This window comes from Balaenoptera physalus, assembly GCF_965194825.1.
Source record: "Balaenoptera physalus genome assembly, chromosome: 2".
Taxonomy (NCBI): Eukaryota; Metazoa; Chordata; class Mammalia; order Artiodactyla; family Balaenopteridae; genus Balaenoptera; species Balaenoptera physalus.
Window position 1 is genome coordinate 121,245,102 of NC_138883.1, and position 20,635 is coordinate 121,265,736.

Consider the following 20,635-nt stretch of genomic DNA (forward strand, 5'->3'; position numbering starts at 1 on the left):
CACAGAAGAGAAAAATGGATCAGGTTCAGATCTTTGTTTAAATCAGGCTTTCTCAACCTTGGAACTATTGATATTTTGGGCCAAATAATTCTTTGTTGTGGGGAACTGTCCTGACGTTGCAGGATGTTTAGTAACATCCTGTCTACCCACAAAAAGCCAATAGCACACTTCTCCAACCCGGCCAGCTGTGACAATCCAAAATATAGCCAGATCTTTCCAAATGTCCCATGGGAGGCAAAACTGCCCCCAGTTGAAAATTAAAACTGTTCTAGATCTTAGGAAAAAAACACAAAGCCTCCCAAGTCATGAGACTGCTTATACCCTGATACCAAAATGAAACAAGAAGAGCTTAAAAGGAAACAGACTATATTACAATCTCACTTAAAGTATAAAAATCCAAAAATAAAGTATCATATCTATTGTGTTCCACCCCCAACTACCAACCTATGTAGGTGCTGAACGTTTATTATGGGAATGCAAGGATGACTCAAAATTAGGAAATTTCTTCATGTAATTCACAAGTTATATCTTGTGAATGGAATTATATGCAGTCGTGAAAAACAAGGTAGATCTATATGTACTGTGTCCACGATATATTAAGTTAAAAACCTAAGTTGCAGACATTCTAAAGAAGCAGATTGAACATAAAATATATTCTTCTCCCATCTCTTTCCTGAGGCTCCACTAGAATTACAATGAAGACATACGATGAAGAATAAACACTGTACAAACACACAATGGTAACAAAAAATAAAAGGGGGCTACCAGCAGAAAAAAGAATTCACTCATGCTAGAAGATGACAGTGAATGGAAGAATGGTAATTAATGGAGCAAACAAGTAAAGCCATAGGATAGGAGATAATCAGGAGGCTAATTTGTCCCACAGCACCCTGGAGAGGCTCTAGACTCAGACACCAGGTACATTCGACAGCAGGAGTGATGGATAGGATTGAAAACGTAGATTAACTGGAAGCCTGTATACAGAACAAACTGTCCAGCCACCAAAACACACTGCTCTCCTTAAGCAAAACTCAGGCATACATATCTACCTCAAGCAAGAGATTATAAGGTTTCATGTCCAGAGAAACCAAATAGTTCCAGCCATCATTTATGATTATGCCAGGAAATAGGGGGTGGGGGATAGGGGGTTGAAGTCAGCTTAAATTCCTCCTAAAAGCGATCAGTTGACAAGTCTTGGCAACAAAGAACTCCCAATCAGCCTTTCAGTATACCTCTCTCAAATATGAATGAAGAAAAAGAAGGAAAAAACATGAATAAGCAATAGAGAATAAATAGATATATGAGGAAAGTCTTCAAAAAGAAAAAAAAAGACCAAGATAAACTAAAATAAAATTATTAAAGACTTACTAAACTTATTAAAGAAAAATAGAGATGCTTGAGGGAGAGTATCAAAGTAACTCCTTAAAGACACTCGTGAATATATTACATTGATAAAAATAAAAATAGAATGCTATGAATAAGGAATCATCAGAGAACAAGAACTTATGGTTCATCTTTGGAGAGGACCCATAGTGAACGACACCTCCCAGCATTCATCCCTTATATGGACCCCTCCCACCATATGGGCTGGCCCTGTGACTTGCTTTAACCAATAAACATGGTGGAAATGACACTGGGCCAGTTCCAGATCTAAACCTTAAGAAAGCCTGGCAGCTTCCACTTTTGTGCTCTTAGAAGCCAAAAATAAAAATTCTGACTACCTTCCTAAAGAAAGAGAAGCCATGTGAAGAGACCCTGGAATGAAGCGATGTCATGTGGACAGAAGGGCCATGTGAGGAAACAGCAAGGCACCAGACATGTGAATGAAGAAGCCATGCTGGACACATTTCAGTGTGGTCACATGTCCAAATAACTACCAGTCCCAGCCACTATCTGACTGCACAGTGAAGTCAGCAGAAAAACTGTCCAGCTAAGCCTAACCAACTCACACAGTCGTGCGAGACAGAATTGTTGTTTTAAGCCATTAAGTTCTAGGGTAACTGGTTAAGCAGCAATAAATAACCAAAATAAAACTTAAAGTTATGACTGTTCAAATAAAATTTCCAGAAGTTGAAAGATAAGAAAAATGTTCCAGAATTTGAAATTAAGACAAAGAGACAGAATATAGTGATAATAAGAGATACAAAGACTCAAGTGAGGAGGTCTAAAATCCTATTAGTAGGCATTCCAAAATGAACAAATAAAGAATGGAAGGGAGAAAGTTACCACAGAAAAAAATACAAGAACATTTACCCAAGAAGAAAGATTCAAGAATCCAAATTTGAGAAGGTCCATCCATACTGAGTGCCCAACAAAAATGGAAAAACAAACAAACAAACCACAACTCAGTACACCACTGTGATATTTCAGAACAGCAGGGAAAGGACAAAGTCCTAAAAGCTTCCCAAAGTCACACAGAGATGACTAAGACTCAGAATGGCATCAGGCTTCAACAACACCATTGACTAGAAGACAACAGCAGTTACCATTTATTCTCAGGGAAAATTATTCTCAACCTAGAATTATATATTCAACCAAACTATCAGTCAAGTGAAGGCAGAATACAACAGCAGTTACCATTTATTGGGCATTTACTACGCATCAGGAACTGCTCTAAATGATTTACATGTACCAACTCATTTAATCTTTATAGCTCCCCCCAAATATAGGTATTACTACCATTTCCCCATTTTGCAAATGAGAAACTGATGTACATATTGCTAGGTAATTAGCCCAAGCTAATTAGGTAATTAAACCAAGATTCAAACCCATGGTGGTCTGGATATATATATATATATATATATATATATACACACACACACACACACATATATATATATATTTCTTTTTTTTTTAAGAAGTTAGAACTCAGAAAATGTATTACCCCTTGACATTTTTTTAAGATTTTATTTGCGTAAAATCATTTCACTCAGGCAAAATGAGAAAAGGTAAGCCAAGAAAGAAGACATGAAATCTGGAAACAGTGGATCTACTACTCCAGCAGAGGAGACAAGAAAAATTTCAAGATGACAGCTTAATAGCCAGCCCAGAGAACAACGTGCCAAGTCTGGTGCAGAAGAACCAAAGGCTCCAGAAGAGAGGGAGATCTCATAGAAAAGAGACAGAACATAACTTTTTTAAACTAAGAATTATTATTATAAGGAAGACATTGCAAAACAAAAAACTGTACAGAGGAAATATAATAGAAAACTCTACATGACAAAGTTCTAATGATAAGTGGTGATTATTCATATGACTAAATATAATGATGTTTTAGGAAGGGGAGGTGGGTGGGTAAGTGGGTGGTATAAGAGCTAAATCTTTATTATAGTACAAATCAATAAATTATGCCTAAATAGGTAAATCCAGAAATCCAGAGAGGTTAGAAGTGGTGGTGAGCTAGTGGCTACTTCTGCTGCTTGGAGGAGATAACATTTGAGTTAGGACTTAAGAAGCACAAATGGGTATAGAGAGATGGCATTCCAGGTGAAGGTAAGTGAATAAACAAAAGCAAACAACTGCAGAAGCAAGGAACAGTTATGGAAACCAGGAACATTAACAACAAAAAGGTGGTGGTAGGGAAGGGGCAACTGTTTGCCTGTCATAGTAAATAGGAGCAGCTCCCAAGAATGAAAAGGTTATTTTTAGTATCTAAAACAAACAAAACAATTCAACAGGGAAACAAAAACTAAGTTCTAAATAAGTTGTATAATAATGAGAAATCATCCTAGTTTTACTTGTGCTTGAGACAATTTATTTTAGCTCTTGAACACTAGAGAATTTTTACTTTACCTGACCCGTGGGTAGTGGTTGATCTAGCATCTCAACATCCAGGTGCTTAGGAAGGTTATATAATCTGCAGAGTTCACATATCAACCACTTCAACTGCTGACGAAGCTACAAAACACATTTCAGTAAATAAGCATTATGTTAAAGAGCCCTTAGAAGACATGAATAACACTATAACTACTGTAACTAATCCAGTAGGAAATGAGAAAAGTTTATTACTGCTCAATTACAGCCTACAGATAAAATAACAGTCTTTAAAAAATATTTTAGGGGCTGCTAGTGTAAGAAAGTTACTATGGCTTTAGTGCAATCCCTACAACTGATACCTAGCAGAATGACATCAACAAAATGGCAGAGGAAGGGGGGCACCAGACATTGTCTAATTTTCAGTTGTTAACTTCTTTTCTTAGTAATTTACAAGAGTACATTAATACATTAATGAGGCTACAAAAAACAGAGGCAGTGTTGCTGCACATGGGTTATAAAATTATATATTTCACAGTCATTCATTTGAAAGTAGAGGCAAATGTGGTCTAGCAGAAAGAGCCTTGGAATCCAGGTGACCTTGGATACAATATCTAATGCCCTGAGTTTTGAGTCTCCCCATCTATAAAACAAGGAAATTAAAACCTTCTCATAAGGGTAAAGATTAAATGAACTCTTCTGTGAAAACACTTGACATTTAGTAGGCTCTTAAGTGTTTGTCTAAACAAACAAACAAACAAAAAAAGACCTTACTAGGAAAACTGCAAAGAATAACTCGTTTCCATTTTTAAATCCAAATTTTTTTAAAGCATATTTACTTTAAGTAAGCAAGGTAAATTACGTGCACAAACATGTTTTTCATTGTTTAAAAAACTGTCTTCAATGTATAAGTTTAGAATTATGATTTAAGAAGAATGGTCACTATCAGTAGCCATGATTGGCAGCAAGTAAAGCAACTGACTTCACTTGGTCAGGAACAGTTTCCTGGATGTCTCTAACCAAGAAAAGAGATGAAGAGAAAGGAGCAGGTTTATGAAGGACTAAGGAAAACAGACACAGAATTAGAATGGGTTAAACAAAGCAAAGAAGAAGCCTTTCCAAAGTGGACAATGGAGCAAGTAAAAATGAGGAAAGTTGAGCAGTAAATTAGTATCAAAAAATATCCTCAAGCTTAAAAAGCAGCAAAGCCCCACAGTGGATTTGTTATCTGTCAGATAAGCTCTGTTTTGTGCTCAGTACATAACAAAGACGAGGCAGGGTGAGCTGGACACAGACCCAACACTCCAGCCCCTGGTACAGGAAGAGCTACGGTAGCACTGTGGGAAAGACGGCAGCGTGGTGGAGATGCACCAAGCAGTAAGAAACAGAGCAGCACACCTTCCAGGAATTTCAACTTCACGCTCCCCCCAAAAAAGTGTTTGAGGGATCGAAGGTAGTATTTAAGGAAGTATTTAAGCAATATTTATAGAAGGGAGATGGTCAGGTCTTAGAAATTTACTAGATAGTTTGGGGTTGAGGGAGTGGGAGTCAGGAAACACTGGTATAAAAAAGAACTCTAAGATAGTTCCCAGCTTCAGACATGGGTAACAAGTTTCATTATTTCATTTTGCCCCATTCACAATCACAGAGAGAATTTTTGAGGGGAAACATGATGCGGGAGGTGGAGTACTAAGAGGTAGATGAGTTTAAATTTAGATGTAATCATTTTGAACAGCCACGGCACATCTGAGTAAGATTTCCTGGATCTTGTGATAGACAGATAACGGGTTTCAAACTCAGGAGAGAAATTTTATCTAGAGATACAGATTTAGGAATCACTGGAATATAGGCCATGATTTAAGTACTGGGGGTAGAAGAGATTACTCAGAGAAAGCGCAGAATGAGAAGAAAGAGGCAGACCAAGGAATAAGAGCTCAGAGGAGACCAAGGCAAGGCAATAATAAGAGATAAAAACAGGAGACAGTGATCTGATGGAAATCCTCATCAGATTATCAGTTCCCAGAGGACAGGGATATGACTTGTCTTTTATACCCACCACTTACCACAAAGCCTGGCATAGAGGCCAATTTTTAAAAAAATACTTTTCTGCGTTCTACTACTAATAGTTTCCTGTATCCACCCAGGTGAAAAAAAAAGGTATGTATAATCCAGCATAGGTATATATATTTATTTTTTTACACCATATACTAAAGGAGCCAGATTATAGACAATATGCTATGCCCTGCTTTTTCACTTTAGTATATCTTGGAACATTGTATGTGCTCTTGTGGAAAGACTGACTGCATTCTTCTTAACTTCAACATGATATTCTATCATAAAACTATACAGTAATTTTTATTTAACCAGCTCTTTATTGGTGGACAATAAGGAATATGTGTTTGTTGAATGGAGGAATGTTTCAGTAAGGAAAGAAGCAACAGTATCAAAATGCTGCAGAAACTTTAGGACTAAAAAAGAAGTCCTGGATTTGGCAACTAGAAGTAAAAATTTTAGTACAACAAAGATGGCAGAATCCAGATTATAATGAATTAAATGAATTAAAGGTGAGGAAATATAGCTTATTCTTATTCAAGAAACTAGGTTATAAAATAACTGGCAGAGAGTATAAGAAAGAGTGAAGTGTGAGTTTTGGTTTTTTTCTTTTATGTAAATATTTATTTATAAAATTGGATCCAATTTTATATCCTATGTCAATTTACTTTATGAGCATTTTTTTGATGGATACTTTAGACATCAAAAAATAACCCCACTCATTTCTACTATTACAAAACTTACACCTTTAGATCTTTAGAGGCAACCTCCTAAGCAGTAAGGGAGCTAAGTCTATCCCTCTTTACCTGTCCTGTTGCCCCTCCCCTGCTGGAGATGTGAACATGTGTCTGTCTAGCTTTTAATTTTTTCCTCTAACTTTCATGGCTCTCTTATTACTCTTATAATACTCTATAAACCAATGTTCTTCTGTTCTTAATTTTAAGAATAGATGTGCTTAAACCACCTCTAACTTATGGTGACAAAAATCTGAGGTAAGTCTCTAAATTCCCCAAATGGTTAGTTCTCCCATTTACTATTAATAGAATAATCTATCCTTTCCTTATTGAGTATTTTGGTTCAATTTAACTCATTCTAAATTCTCAATTGCATGACTCTGTTTCTAAACTTCTAACTGCCTTTACTTGTCCAGCTCAGTGCCAGTACTCAATATTTTATTTTATTCAATATCTGGTCAGACAAGTCTCTCCTCATTTTTTTTCAACTCCATTATTGTTTTTGATTACTTACTCTTCAAAAACTTTAGAGTCACTTGTCAAGTCCCAAAAATAAATCTGTTGGGATTTTTACTGGCATTGCATTCAATTTATAAACTAACATGAAGCTATACAGATAACTGACATATTTATAATATGGAGTCTGCCCAACTAGGAACACAGTAGTCAAGTCTTTCATTTTACTCAGCAAATTTTTGTAGTTTTCTTGATACAAAACCTGCACACCTAACCTTATTCCTAGGTATTTAATTTTTTTAATTTAATTAGAGTTGTCAATAAAATACTTGTCCACCATATTTTCTGATTATAGCTGATATTTGGGAAAACTTGATTTTTATATAATAGAACTTTTAACCAGTCATCTTAAAAATTGCTTTTTCAGCTGACTCCTTTGGATTTTTTTTTTAAGGTAAACAATCATGTCACCTGCAAATAATAATTGGTATTTTTCTATAAGGACTTTGTGACATCGTGGAAAAATGTAATGATAATGTTAACTTTAAAAAAGCATTTAAATTATACAAAATACAGCCTCAACTATTTAAACATATGTATAAGAGTATGTGTATTTTACTAGCAAGGGAAAAAAATACTGATAAAAAATAGCCATCATGTCAACTAATGGTTGTATCAGGTAGAGAGAAAATAAGATTTCTATTTTCATTTTTTTGTTGTTTTTAACTTTATTAGTTCTCTCACAATGGTCACTTATAGTTTTATAATCAAAGAAACCAGGTTTCTAAAATGGAAAGTTAGATTGTTTTATATATTAGAAAATAACTTTTTATTTATATACCTTTGACTTCTACCTCAGAGTTATAGACTCTTGACAGAAGCAGCAATTGGTGTCATTCTGTCATTATTTCCCACTCACATCTACCTTGGTCCTTTTCCCTTTTTCTACTTCCTACCTTGGCTAGTGGTCCCAACCAAAAAGGCCTGCTTAGTTTAATGATTAGGATTCATGGAAAAGAGACCACCTAATTCCTGATCTAAATTAAGACTATACCTATGTGGAATAAAAATGAAAAACCAGGTATTAAACAGTAGAATATGAAGGACAAAAAAAAAAAATCTTAGAGAAGCTAAAACCCAGGTTATCAAATAATCATTAATCAGGCTTCTATATCACATTACTTCTTAACACTTAAATTCTATATGTTCATGAGAAAAAAAAAAAGTAGTGTGGCTTATTTTCTCACCGAATTGTTGTTCTTAGTGTCTTCTAGACGTTCCAGAACTGATGTCAGATTTGGGTCATCTGAGTCCACAAACCATATTGGTGAAGAAGATGGATAAGATTCCTGTTACAGAGACACCTACGTTAAACACATTTACAGACAGGCTAACCTGGATATGCAATTAAACCTCACCACTAAATGGCAAGATGACCACAAATTTAAGTAAAACATATCATGGAAAGAAAAGTAACACATTAAAATCCATGTGTAGAGAAACAAAATTTTTAATGGATTTTTTTTAAACAAAAATTAAGTTTTACAGTTTAATCTTTCCTGTTCCATGTTACATAATTTATTAGTCTTTAAAAAAAAAAAAAAAAAAGGACTTTACCCAGTAAGCAATATGATTTAAAACAAACAGAAGAGAATACACTGCAAAAGTTATGCTTCATCAAAAGTATGCAAGCACCAAGGAAGACAGGCTTCCTTTCTTTACAAAGAAAGGTCTATCATGGCCTGGATTCACCAGCTTTAACATTTAAGGGCTTTAAAATCTGGAATCACAATAAATCCCTCAAAAAGCAAAAACAAATTAAAACCAAAAACTAAAAAACCCCAACCTTGAAGCAGTCTACAGAGTTAAACCATACTACTTTTTGCCTTTTAATATAATAAAACTACATTTCTAAGATTTATCTAGATGAGCTCTAACTCAGAATTTTTTAAATAAAGCAAAGGAATACATATCTAGGCCCATGTTTTTAAATCCTTACAAATGTTAAAAATGATTTTTTAAATCTTCTACTCACTATACTACTTGCCTTCTGAGTAGTATAATTACAGAAGTTACTTTGAGATTTCTCTCCAATAGAAAATTGGCCCCTAAAAATCAATCCCATTTAATTTTGCCTTTTTCCTAATAATTTTCCATCCCTTCTTAGATTGCAAGGAAGACTGTAGCTTCTAAAGGACAAATTTCTTAAATGAGGTTAAGATTACTTCTTAAATATAGCAAGGTGTTAGAAAGGCAGAACAAACAGCAACATATCTGTCTTAGGGCTGCATTCCAGTGCTCACTAGCCACGGGAGTTGGGCTCTGAGACAGGCATTCTCCTTGTACAGCTACTGTCTGTGTGCTCCAGCTCATCGAGGTCAATGATGTTCTTGAACACTGTAATAGGCTGCCTCTAAAATGGCTCCAATAATCTTAACCTCCTGGTAGTCACACCCTTGTACAATGTAATTCCCTCCCCTAGACCTGAAGACTCACTTCTAACAAACAGAATACAATAAAAGTAATGGATGTCACCTCTGAAATTAGGTTACAAAAAGAGGAGAAGTTCTGTCTTGCTCACCCTCCCCTGCTCTTTCACTTGCTCTCCCTGATGGAAGCAGCTCCCTACGGAGAGGCCCAAATCCACTTGGCAAGGGATTGAGAGAGGCCTCTGACCAAGAGCCAGCTAGAATCTGAGGTCCTCAGACCAACAGCCTGAGGAGATGAATCCTACCAACAACTGCATGAATGAGTTGGAGGCAGAGCCTCTCCCTGTCCAGCCTTGAGCTGACTGCAGCATCAGCCAACACCCTGACTGCCTTGTCAGAGACCCTGAGCCAGGGAACCCAAGTAAGTCATGCACAGATGCTTGACCCGTAGAAACTGTGAGGTAATTTTGTTTTAAGCTGCTAAACTTGTTGCAGAGCAATACATAACTAATTCAACCATAAAATTCCAATATTTTATTCCATCACACAAACTATTACCAAGAAATGCTATTACTACATATATATTTTTAAAAGCACAATTACATGTGTTGATTTTTAAAAGTTAATGAACTGGGCTTCGCTGGTGGCGCAGTGGTTGAGAATCTGCCCCCTAATGCAGGGGACACGGGTTCGAGCCCTGGTCTGGGAAGATCCCACATGCCGCGGAGCAACTAGGCCCATGAGCCACAACTACTGAGCCTGCGCGTCTGGAGCCTGTGCTCCGCAACAAGAGAGGCCACGATAGTGAGAGGCCCGCGCACCACAATGAAGAATGGCCTCCGCTTGCCGCAGCTAGAGGAAGCCCTCACACAGAAACGAAGACCCAACACAGCCAAATAAATAAATAAATAAATAATAATTAAAAAAAAAAAAAAAAAAGTTAATGAACTAAGCATGACATGTTTCCACCTATTAACAGACATTTACTCTGTTCATTTGTACTGTTTTCTATTATATATTAGGGAAAAGCCATTATTATTAGTATTAGCTACAGTTAGGTTCTAGTCATAGAGAAACAACAATTCTGCAGAAACAGTTTAAAGAAGCATTGCTTTGAGAACTAGAATCTCAATTATAATATAGTTGGAGCCACAGAAACTGATGATTTTTAAAGCATTTTACAAAATGTTCTTTAAAGAAAGAAAAACTGTATTGAAGTAGGACATCATTATATCCATTCAGTAATGGTTTATTTTTGTATTCTCATTCCTCAAACTCTTACTGTGTCCCAAACCTCTTTCAGGCTAAAAGGTAGATAGACTGTCTTCAAAATTAATCCTATTCTTAAAGAGAATTACTTATTACATTTTCTTTAAATTCTTCAGCCTAGTTTGAGAACACACCATCTAAACCATTTTTTTTGTTTTAGATTTGTATTTTCTTTAGCCTTAAAAAAAAAAAGCACTAAATTCCCAGCTTCATTGTGTAGATTAAACTTCTGCATAAGCAAAAGAAAATATATGAATTGTTGCTCTGGACTAAAATCCCTCAAAACCATATTATGAGAATTGCAAAAAAAAGAAAAAAGAAAAGAAATACTGAGATCAGTTACTACCTATGCCATATTTTTCTAATCCTGTACAAAAGAAGACAGGATATATACTAGGTCTAAGCAACTACGTTAACAGTTCTCAAGTGGGGCCCTTGGACTCCTAGGTCCAAACTATTTCTACAAGAATACTAAGATGTTAATTGCTTTTTTCACATTGACATCTGTACCAATGGTGCAGACATAATGGTGGGTAAAACTAACTGCTGGTACCTTAGCACAGATAAAGGCAGTGACACCAAACTATACTTGAAGACATGGTATTCACCACCATTCATTCAAGGTGTTTAAAAGAAAAAAAAAGGCATTTCACTTATGAATGTCTGTGATGAGGCAGTTATTTTACTATATCTCAATCCTTATGTCTTTTTAATATTGCAAGTGATGAAATGTGAAGCACACATGAGCACTCCTACAGAACACATGAGAAAAAGCACTTGTATGACTGAGTTGTGAGCTGAACTAACCACTTTCACAGGACACAATTTTCACTTGAAAGAATGACTGACAAACAATGGTTATTCCAACTTGTATTTTTGATAGATGTTTTCTCCAAAAAGAATGAAGAGAGCCTGTCATTTCAAGGAAAACACAGGACAGTATTTATTGCCAGTGATAAAATTCAAGCTTTCAAGCAAAAATTAGAATTTTGCAAAACCTGTATCCACCACTGTGAGCCTGACAGCTTCCTAACAGTATTCTGATGCGGTTGATGGTGATATTAATGAATATAATGTTTTCATGTCACCTAATGAAATGTATCAACATTTAGAAGATTTCAGTGAAACAATATTTTCCAAATGACCAATGCATTATGTCATAATATCATGGGTAAAAGATCCATTCAAAGTTCAAGAAAAAAACAAGTTTGGGTAGAGTATCCAAAAAGAATATCTACATCTAAAATAGCTGTTACAATATTCCTTTTTCCAACCAAGTATCTGTGTGAGGCTGGATTTTCTTCCTATTACTTCAACCAGAATAACATATCACCACAGATTGAATGCAGAAGCAAATGACAGACCAGACATCAAAGAGATTCACCTCAAAAAATGTAAAATTGTGCCACTATTCTCGTTAAAACATTTTGGTTTAGAACATAAGGTCATTTTCCACAAAAACATTTATATTAACATGTAATGAGTTTATCTTAATGAATATTTTAAATATTTGTTTTAATTTCTAATGATAAATATTGATAGATAACCTACATAAACAAAAGCTCCTTGGGACCTCAATATGTTTTTAATAGTGTAAAAGAGTCTTGACTCCAAAAACCTTGATAACTGCTGCCTGCCCCCCATCCCCCAACCTTTTTCCCCCTCACTCTCAGAATTTCTTCCTTGGAAGAAACATCCTTTTATCATTCTATATTGTGGTTCTACTGAGGTTAGTTTTCCTATCTCCTTCCCATCTTCCTACCTCCCTCCCTTGACCCAAAACCTGATCACAAGTCTCTACCAGCCTATCCTACTCCCAGTGGTTAGCTGTCAAATGAGCTAAACCAGGCAAATCTGGGTCTTCTCTGGGACTAGAGCCGTCTTTCTTGGAGATCTATCATAACAAGGACAATGTTGGCCAACCGGGGTAGCCAGCATTTATCTTGCCAAAATAGAGAGGGTTAAAAGAAACCAAACTGTTTTCTAGAGGGTCATAGATATTTATACTATACTTTGTGCCATGACTGTGAGAATGCCCATTTCACTTCACACCTGCTAACATTTTTACCAATCTGATAAATAAAAGCTGCTACCTGGAAGAAAAAAAAAAAGTTCCTATACAATATAATTTGTTACAACATCTCCAAAAACCAATTCATCAACAAAAATAGAAAGCTATCACTTCTAGGAAAATTTCAAAGGATGTTACCTATATGCACAAGGATTTAGCTCTAGCTGTTAATGTTCAAAGCATTACTTAAAATAGAAGAAAACAGAAACCACCGATAGTAGGAGACACCACTGACTCAATGCTATAGTCATATAACAGAACAGCACATGATAATTGAAGACATTGGAGGAATAAGTTTATGACAAAGGTCTACAATATTACTGAGTGAAAAATCAGATAACAAAATAACCTGATTTTTTTTTTAAAGGGAGAGGGAATCTACATAAACATAAGAGAAAAAAGATGACCAGATGACAAGATATGTACCATTATTTTGACAGTGGTGTCTTCTGAGTGGCAGAACTACAACAGGTGATTTTTTTTTTTTCTAGTTTTGCTTATCTGGTTTTTAGACTTCTTAAATGTCTTATTTTCCACATTATAAAATATCCACTACCATCACCTCTGGAAACTGAATCTTCAGCACAAATTTTACATCATGGTCAAGGCTTGTTCAGTGTAATATTTAGAAGACAATCTACATACTTTGAAAGGCATCTAAAATTATCACCAATATTTAAAACTAAGCATTAATGCTTTCAACCTCTCATATACCTCAAGCTTTTAAATTTTTACAAGGTTAACAACTAAGCTTTGTATCTATCTTGAAAAGATAGTTTCCTTACTATTTCTCTTTAAAATGACCCATGATATACAATTTTTAAACAACAGATGGTGCTCTAAAATCCCAGTGTAAGTTCAAGCAGCTTTCCTTACATTAAATGTTTAAGTGCTTCTAACACCTCTCTTTCTCGCCAGTTATGAAAATTTTAGACAATTATCTAAGCATCTAATTACTCAGGGACCCTGTTTTTCCTCAATTCTACTATTAGTTTTATAGTGATTTTAAGGCTTGAAGGATGAAGTTGTCTGTGACCACCACCATAAAGGTTACCATAAGTGGACAAATTTCAAAGAAGTTCACCACCACAGCCACTGCCACCATAAAATGTTGTGTTGTCCTAATCTAAGGCAACATAACTCAAGGTTAATCAACTTCTTTGCTTGTCATTGCCTAAGGAGATTGTCTTGTTCAGAAATAGCTTTCTTTACCTGTTTTTCCACATAAATCCACTAAGAGACCAATGTGTGGCTCTATATCAAGCACCAGCCAGCAAAACTGCCTGCCAGAATGCTCAGTTTCTGGCATTTTTCCAAATGACATGAAATCCTTGGAGATGGCTGTATCCTAACTCTTTTTGAAAATTGATACACATACTTCTTGTTGAAGGTTCAAAGGTATAACAGTTTTAATTCTTCTGGAGAACAGCTATGGGACACTATTTTCACACTTTGCTGTTCAATAAATGTGGGATGGAGAATGAAATAAACTGACAGAATTACCATATGGTAGCTTAATAAAATTCTAAATGACCTGACAACATAAAAAAGCTACCCAAAAAAAAGAAGAAAAAGAGATTGCTCCCTGATAATCATTTTACAAGTAAACAACATACAACTAAGTATCTAACATGACCAGAGCCCAGAGAAGCAGAGTAAAAACACTAACATTTGGTAAAAGAAAAATGCATATATACCCCTGTGATCTGAAAAAAATTCCGAAGTGTTTGTTTGAATAGCAAATTACAGCTAATCAAAACCTCATTCTAAAGGCACTGAGGCAGAGAAAACAAAAGTGCTGAAGAGAATTCAAACCACCTAATCTGCAGAAACCACTGGTTTCCTTGGTTCTGAGTCTGCTTTGTCTTTCAGAATGATCTTTCAGAAGAGAACACAGAACACTATTACAATGGCCTTGGAAAAAGGGACCTCTGCTTCACTACTCTGGCTCTCCAATAATGCTTTATTTGGCAGGGACTATTAAAATTCAATTCCCCACCCCTCAACTAGCTGACATTTATCTAATACTATCCTTTTCCAGGCCTAAGGAAGCTTAACAACAACAACAACAAAAAACAAGTTACTAAAGGATACACCATTCACAAAATGGAAATCTAAGTCTCCTCTCTTCATGTATCTGTTCCTTTCAAGGAAGGGCATAAAAATGGGGATGAGGGAAGAGAGATACCAACTAGGAATTTGACTCTATATTATAAATTGGCCAAATGAATGGAAACAATGATTCCTCTGGACTGAAAGTACCACTGAGGTGCTTAACATGACAGCTGTGATACTTCCAAAAGATTCTCCAGGAGTTCCATTTGGAAAAGTAATCTGTCCCAGGAGAGCAGACCAAAGAAAAGGTCTCGGGCTCTTTAGTCAAGTTTTGTTATTTCCTTTGTATAACCTTCTCTGGGCTATTTTTTATCAATGTAAAGACTAGAAACGAGAAAAATTAAGAAATTAACGGCACTGATTTATTTCCCATGAAAAGCTATTAAAAAGCATTTTCAAAAATGTTATTCAGCCGCTAATGACACCATCACTTTTATATTTGTAGAGATCATTATCACTGTTAAAGAGCTTCCCTATATATGCTCTCATGTGGGGCAAAAAGTATTATCTATTTTATAGAAAAATACAGTGAAAGTAGTAATTTGCTTAAGGTCCCAATGACTAAAGACTAAATTTTTTTCCGTCTCCTAAACTCTCAGCTCTAACATTTTTAATTTAGTATCTTGCTGTTAGGGTGGGGAGGGGGTAACCTTTTTGGCAATGATGAATAGAAATTTAATTTAAAAAATGTTCCACCACAAATAGCCTGGCATATAGCCACTCAGGCAGAAAGAGTAATGACTTATGCTACACAAATAATAAAGTACTATGAGGTTTTATTTGTTTACCAGCTAATTTACTTCCTGGGGGGGATTTCTCACTCTAAAACAGCGATTCCCTACCAAGAGTTCCCAAATGCCAAGAAGTCCATAAAAGGAGTAATGGAGTTGCCAAGTTATGCTAAATATTTCAAAAGGACTAAAACAAAGTCCTACACTAGCTCCCAATAAGGCTGCACAGGTTATTAAAATGAGCTGCTTTGCTTTTAGGTGTGATTGTAACAACTGGATGTTAGCACTGACTGGCAATTCGATCTATTTGCTTAAAATGGAAAGACAATACTTCTAAGTTTGCATGACAAACTTTCATATCATGAGTTCACAGAAAACAAGTAAAAAAAGACTCCTTGAAGTTGAAAATAGCACTCTTTCCCTTCCATATTTAAGATTAGGACAAATTTATAAAACAGAAAAAAAATTTAGCTTCACTCCCTTGGCCTAAAGAGTAACACATCTATGCATTGTTTTTTTTGGTTTGTTTTTTGTTTTGTTTTGTTTACTTCTTAAAACGCTTTCATGTGAAGTCAAATTGCAAATTTCCTATTGAACCCTAAGTGGCCTTTTAAATATTTATGCACTACCCATGACACTTTCTTGATGTTTTCTCTGCCCTTTTGACCAACTCTTGGCAGTTAACTTACATGGTAGTCAAGATTTTTGTTCAAACAGAATATAGCTAAAATGGTGGCCATATCATCAACAGTACAAATATTTACTGAGCGTTTAGTGAGTGGAAGATGAAAAATATAACTACAGAATATTCCCCCCTGCCACCATAAAAAAGACTTTTAAAAAATCCACAACTGTTATACTAGAACATTAAGAAAACATAGCCAAAGCAGTACACAGTTAAGGACTATAGAAGACAGGAAGGGAAACAGATATCAGCATAAACAGCTTATGACTAGAAGAGCCTTGGGGATGGTCAGACATGTCGAGACAGATTGGGGTAGGGTAAGGGGCACATTCCACATGGGAAAAACTGCTGATGCAGAAGCCTGAAAGAAAAAGGGGGCACAATATCCTTAGAGGAATACTCAGAAATTGACATGCAGGTGTATAAGAAAACAACTAGTGAGGTACCATTCACTCAAACATTACAGAAACTGCCTAAGGATGCTTCTTGATAAGCATGGAGAAGACAGGGCCTGGCATGTAGAAGAGCTCAATAAGTATCTGGGAATAAGAGGAAATAAGAGGAAAAGTTTTTTAAAAGATAGATCAAAATTATTATTATTTTTTAAGAGCTAAAACTTTTTAGAGAATAGCAAATCAAACACAGTAGACAGGTCCTGACATATGAAATCCAGCCCCATTTTTTCCTTGTTCCTTCCCCTCTAAGAAAATGGCATCAACAAGAGCAAACCATGGTGATTTTATCTAAACACTCAGCCATGTTTAAAGAGTCTTTATCTTTTAGAGATACACACCAAAATATTTACAGATGAAGTGATATGTGTGGAATCTGCTTCAAAATAATCCGAGGTGGGGTATAGATGAAATAAGATTGGCCAAAAGTTTATCACTGTTGAGGCTGGGTACATGGAGGTTCTCCACACTATTCAACTTTTTATATGTTTGATGTTTCTCCATAATAATGTTAACACACATTCGTATACACTGAGCATCTACCATGATAATTATGTTCTGATAATGTGTCATAATTCACTAACATCTCAATTTGAATAGTTTGTATTAGTGGTACCATTATACTAGTCCCCACCAGAGCCTTCTTTTGCCAGGTGTCTCTAATTCACTTCTTGTTCCACTTCCTAATCCAGCTCATCACTCAGTATCTTTCTGTGCAGCTGACTCCATCAGCCTCCAATATGGTTCTCAATAGGGCACTGCTGGCATTTGAAGTGGGATAATTCTCTGTCGTGGCAGACTGCCTGAACATTACAAGACATCTGGCATCCCTGTACCCCTGCCACTAAATGCCAGCACAGCACAGCAACACCACCATCCCACCCGCACTGGGATTACCAAAACCACACACTTTCCTAATGCCACCCACTGTAGAGAACCACTCCTAGTCCTGGATGGCAAAGACATCTTTCCACTTACCTGACTAACTCACCAGCTCCCCCACAAGCCTACAAGTTCACTCTATCATTGAAACCAGCCCTACTTTTTCCTGGCCATACCTGAACCTGTACCAGAATAATCACCATTCAGACTAGCCAGTCTCTTTATTATCACCTACTTCATGCTCACTATACTACTTCCTGTTTTCCATTCTTCGAAAATCTTCACCTTCACCAGCCTATATCCTGGGCTTCTCAAGTCTCATTATAACTTCTCTACTCTTAATCAATCCACATTTTCTCAAGCTCTGCTGTCTTTTTTGGATGGAGTTTCCTCTGCCTGAAATGCCCTTTCGCTCCCTTCCAAAATTCTACTCACCTGTGAAAGCCCAACTCCACAATCAGCCTCTCCTCAAGGCCTTCTCTGAAGCGACCCCACCACCACCACCACCAAAGTCAACGTTAATTGCTCTCTTTGGCTTTCATGATGATACCACAGAACTTGGTCACACTTCGTTGTGTAAAACTCTTCCCCCAAGAAGACTGAGTTCTGAAAGCAGGGACTGCGCTACCCAGTTGTGCAAAACCAGCGCCTAGAACAGAACACCTGAGTACAGCTCTTTACTGTACTTTTTTTTCTGAAATATACACCTGCTCCCCAGTATTCTGAAAACTATTTTAATGTTAATTATCATAACTTCAAGGCTTTTAGAGACTCCGGAGCACCAGGTACGCTGCAGGGTAGGCACTTAAGTACCTACTAACTTAACAAAAGGGAGTTGAAAAACGCCAGACTCGGTTTTAGCCATATTTACAGAGGAACGTGAAACATTAACTCCTGTTATAAGAGGCATATTCCGCAGTTTGGACCAATACCCTAAGTCAATTTCACAACGAACAGCCTGATCATACACTTTTATGAAGAAACTTATTTAACGTTTCAATTTTTTTTTTTTAACGCGTTTCTGACGAGCTTTCATATGAAGTTAAAGAGTGAGCTTTAAAGGGTCTTCTCAGCTTTGTGACATAAAACAATCCTACTAGGCAGCAGACTTGGGCACGTATCTCCTTTCGCCAGCTCCTAATCTGAACGGCTTACCCACAGGAGGGGCTGCACAAACATACTCCCAGAACACCTGCCGCATCCAAGGTCCAATGCGCCTTCGGAAACGCTTTAGCGCGGAGCCAGGCCAGCAGGAAGGGGATAATTCAAACAGTGCCAGAGGCTGCCTTCTAAACTTTTTTCCTCAAATGCGTCCGTTTTCAATGTTAGTTTTTCCTTAAACACAAACTTAAAATATAATTGGGAGAATATGCGGAACCAGAGAAATCTGACTGGAGAAGGACGCGCTCAAACTTGAGGGCCCTTCGCCTGCCCCGCCGGGGCTCAAACAACAGCCGACCCGCCGCACCGCGGCCCCAGGGGAAGGCCCCCGGCTGTCGGCGGCCATGGCGACCCCGCGAGGGCTCGGCCGGCAGCGGTCTCCCACCTCAGGGCGCGGCGACGGGGGCCGAGAGGGGGCAGGAGTCCCAAACCCAAGCCGGCGGGAAGAGCCGGAGAAACGAGGCGACCGCCTCCTCCCACCCGAGCCGCGCGCAGTCCCGGCGGGGCTGGGCCGGGCCCTTCTCCGGGGAAAGGGGCGGACCCGCCCCGCCCGGGGGTCCGAGGGGCCTCTCCGGGGCAGACTCCCCTTTGTCCGGGGACTCTGGGCGCCCCCTTCCTCCCCGGCCCGGCCCTGCGAGGCTGCGGCCGGGCGCCTCACCGTGATGTTGCAGTGGAGTGTGAGCGGCGGCGGCGGGGAGTGAGGGCTGCCCGGCGGCGCCGGTGGCGGCACCAGGAACTGGCAATGCAGCTCGTCCAGCTTCCAGCTGACGATGCGGAATCTCTCGTGGTTCTTGTCGAAGATGGACGCCAGGAACTTCAGCTCGGCCTTGAGCCCTGACACGGACATCTTCCCCTCATCTCCGGCGGGAGGGGTGCGGAAGGGGAGCCGGGCCCGGAGCCGCCGTCACGGCCGCGACCGCCCCGCGGGGCCGGCCCGGGCCGCGCTCTCGCGGCTCCGCCTCTCCCCGCCGCCGCGGCCCGCGTCGGATCGGGGCTGGAAAATGGCGAGGGGCTGTGTGGCGGCTTGGGCGGTTGCTCCCTTTGTAACTGACTCCACCGGTAGGAGGCGGCTGCCCCGCGGCTTAAAAGGGCAACAGCGACCCCACCCCCCGCTACCGCCTTGGGAAACGGCTGCCCCCGCTACCGCCTGGGAAACGGCTGCCCCCGCCCCGCCCCCATGCCTCCCCGCCCCTGCGCTCCCGCGCGCCCCCGTTCTGGTGCGTGCACGCGGCTAGCACGCGCGCGCCCCCCAGGCCGCCCCCTCCTCGCCGTGACCCAGCCCCCTTCCGCCCGGCCCAACGGCTCTGCTCGCGCCCGCGGACGCCAGGCTCGGGCCAGCTGGCGGCCCGGCCTCTGATCATCAGGAGCCTGAGACCCCCGCGCGCCCCTGTTCCCCAGCCCTGAACTAGACACGTGCGCGGCCTACTGCGCCGGCCACGTCGGCGGGGCAGCGGACGCGCGCCGGCCCCTGGGGGCGGTGCTCCGCGAGGCTACGAGCGGGCCACCCACTCACCTGACCCAGTCCCGGGCCCTCCCTGGTGAGAGACTGCGGGCTTCGGGGAGCATTCGGGACCCGTATCGGCCCACCTAGCTTCATCTCCGCTGTTCTCATGCTAGTCACCTAGCCACCACTTTAGCCTGAGTTCCTGCCAGGACCTTCTCGCCGGACTCTGCTCACTCCTTTGCTCTCAAACAATCCTTTTACCAAAAAATGATAATTTGGTCTCTGTCGGCTGCTGCCTCCCAACTCTCGCAATTTCATCCTTCCCCTTACCCACTACCTCTGTTCACTCTGGCATTCATTTTCTCTCCCTCTTTCCTGCCTTGAGGTTTTGTGATTGCCCA

The 20,635-nt window shown here is 39.1% G+C and overlaps 1 protein-coding gene across 3 annotated transcripts in view; it reads right to left on the reverse strand.

Moving 5' to 3' along the window:
• UBE2Q2 (ubiquitin conjugating enzyme E2 Q2) overlaps positions 1-19,946 on the reverse strand; it is a 69,843-nt gene extending 49,897 nt beyond the window's left edge. The window contains exons 1-3 of one of the 3 annotated variants that reach the window (XM_082452677.1): positions 19,449-19,946; positions 8,243-8,344; positions 3,793-3,897 (exon numbers count right to left, since the gene is read on the reverse strand). In XM_082452677.1, the coding sequence (XP_082308803.1) occupies positions 3,793-3,897; positions 8,243-8,344; positions 19,449-19,637 (396 nt within the window). In that variant the 5' untranslated portion in view covers positions 19,638-19,946. The remainder of the gene's footprint in view (positions 1-3,792; positions 3,898-8,242; positions 8,345-19,448) is intronic. The other 2 variants (XM_082452675.1, XM_082452676.1) reach the window with 2 other exon arrangements.
• Positions 19,947-20,635: the final 689 nt, after the last annotated feature.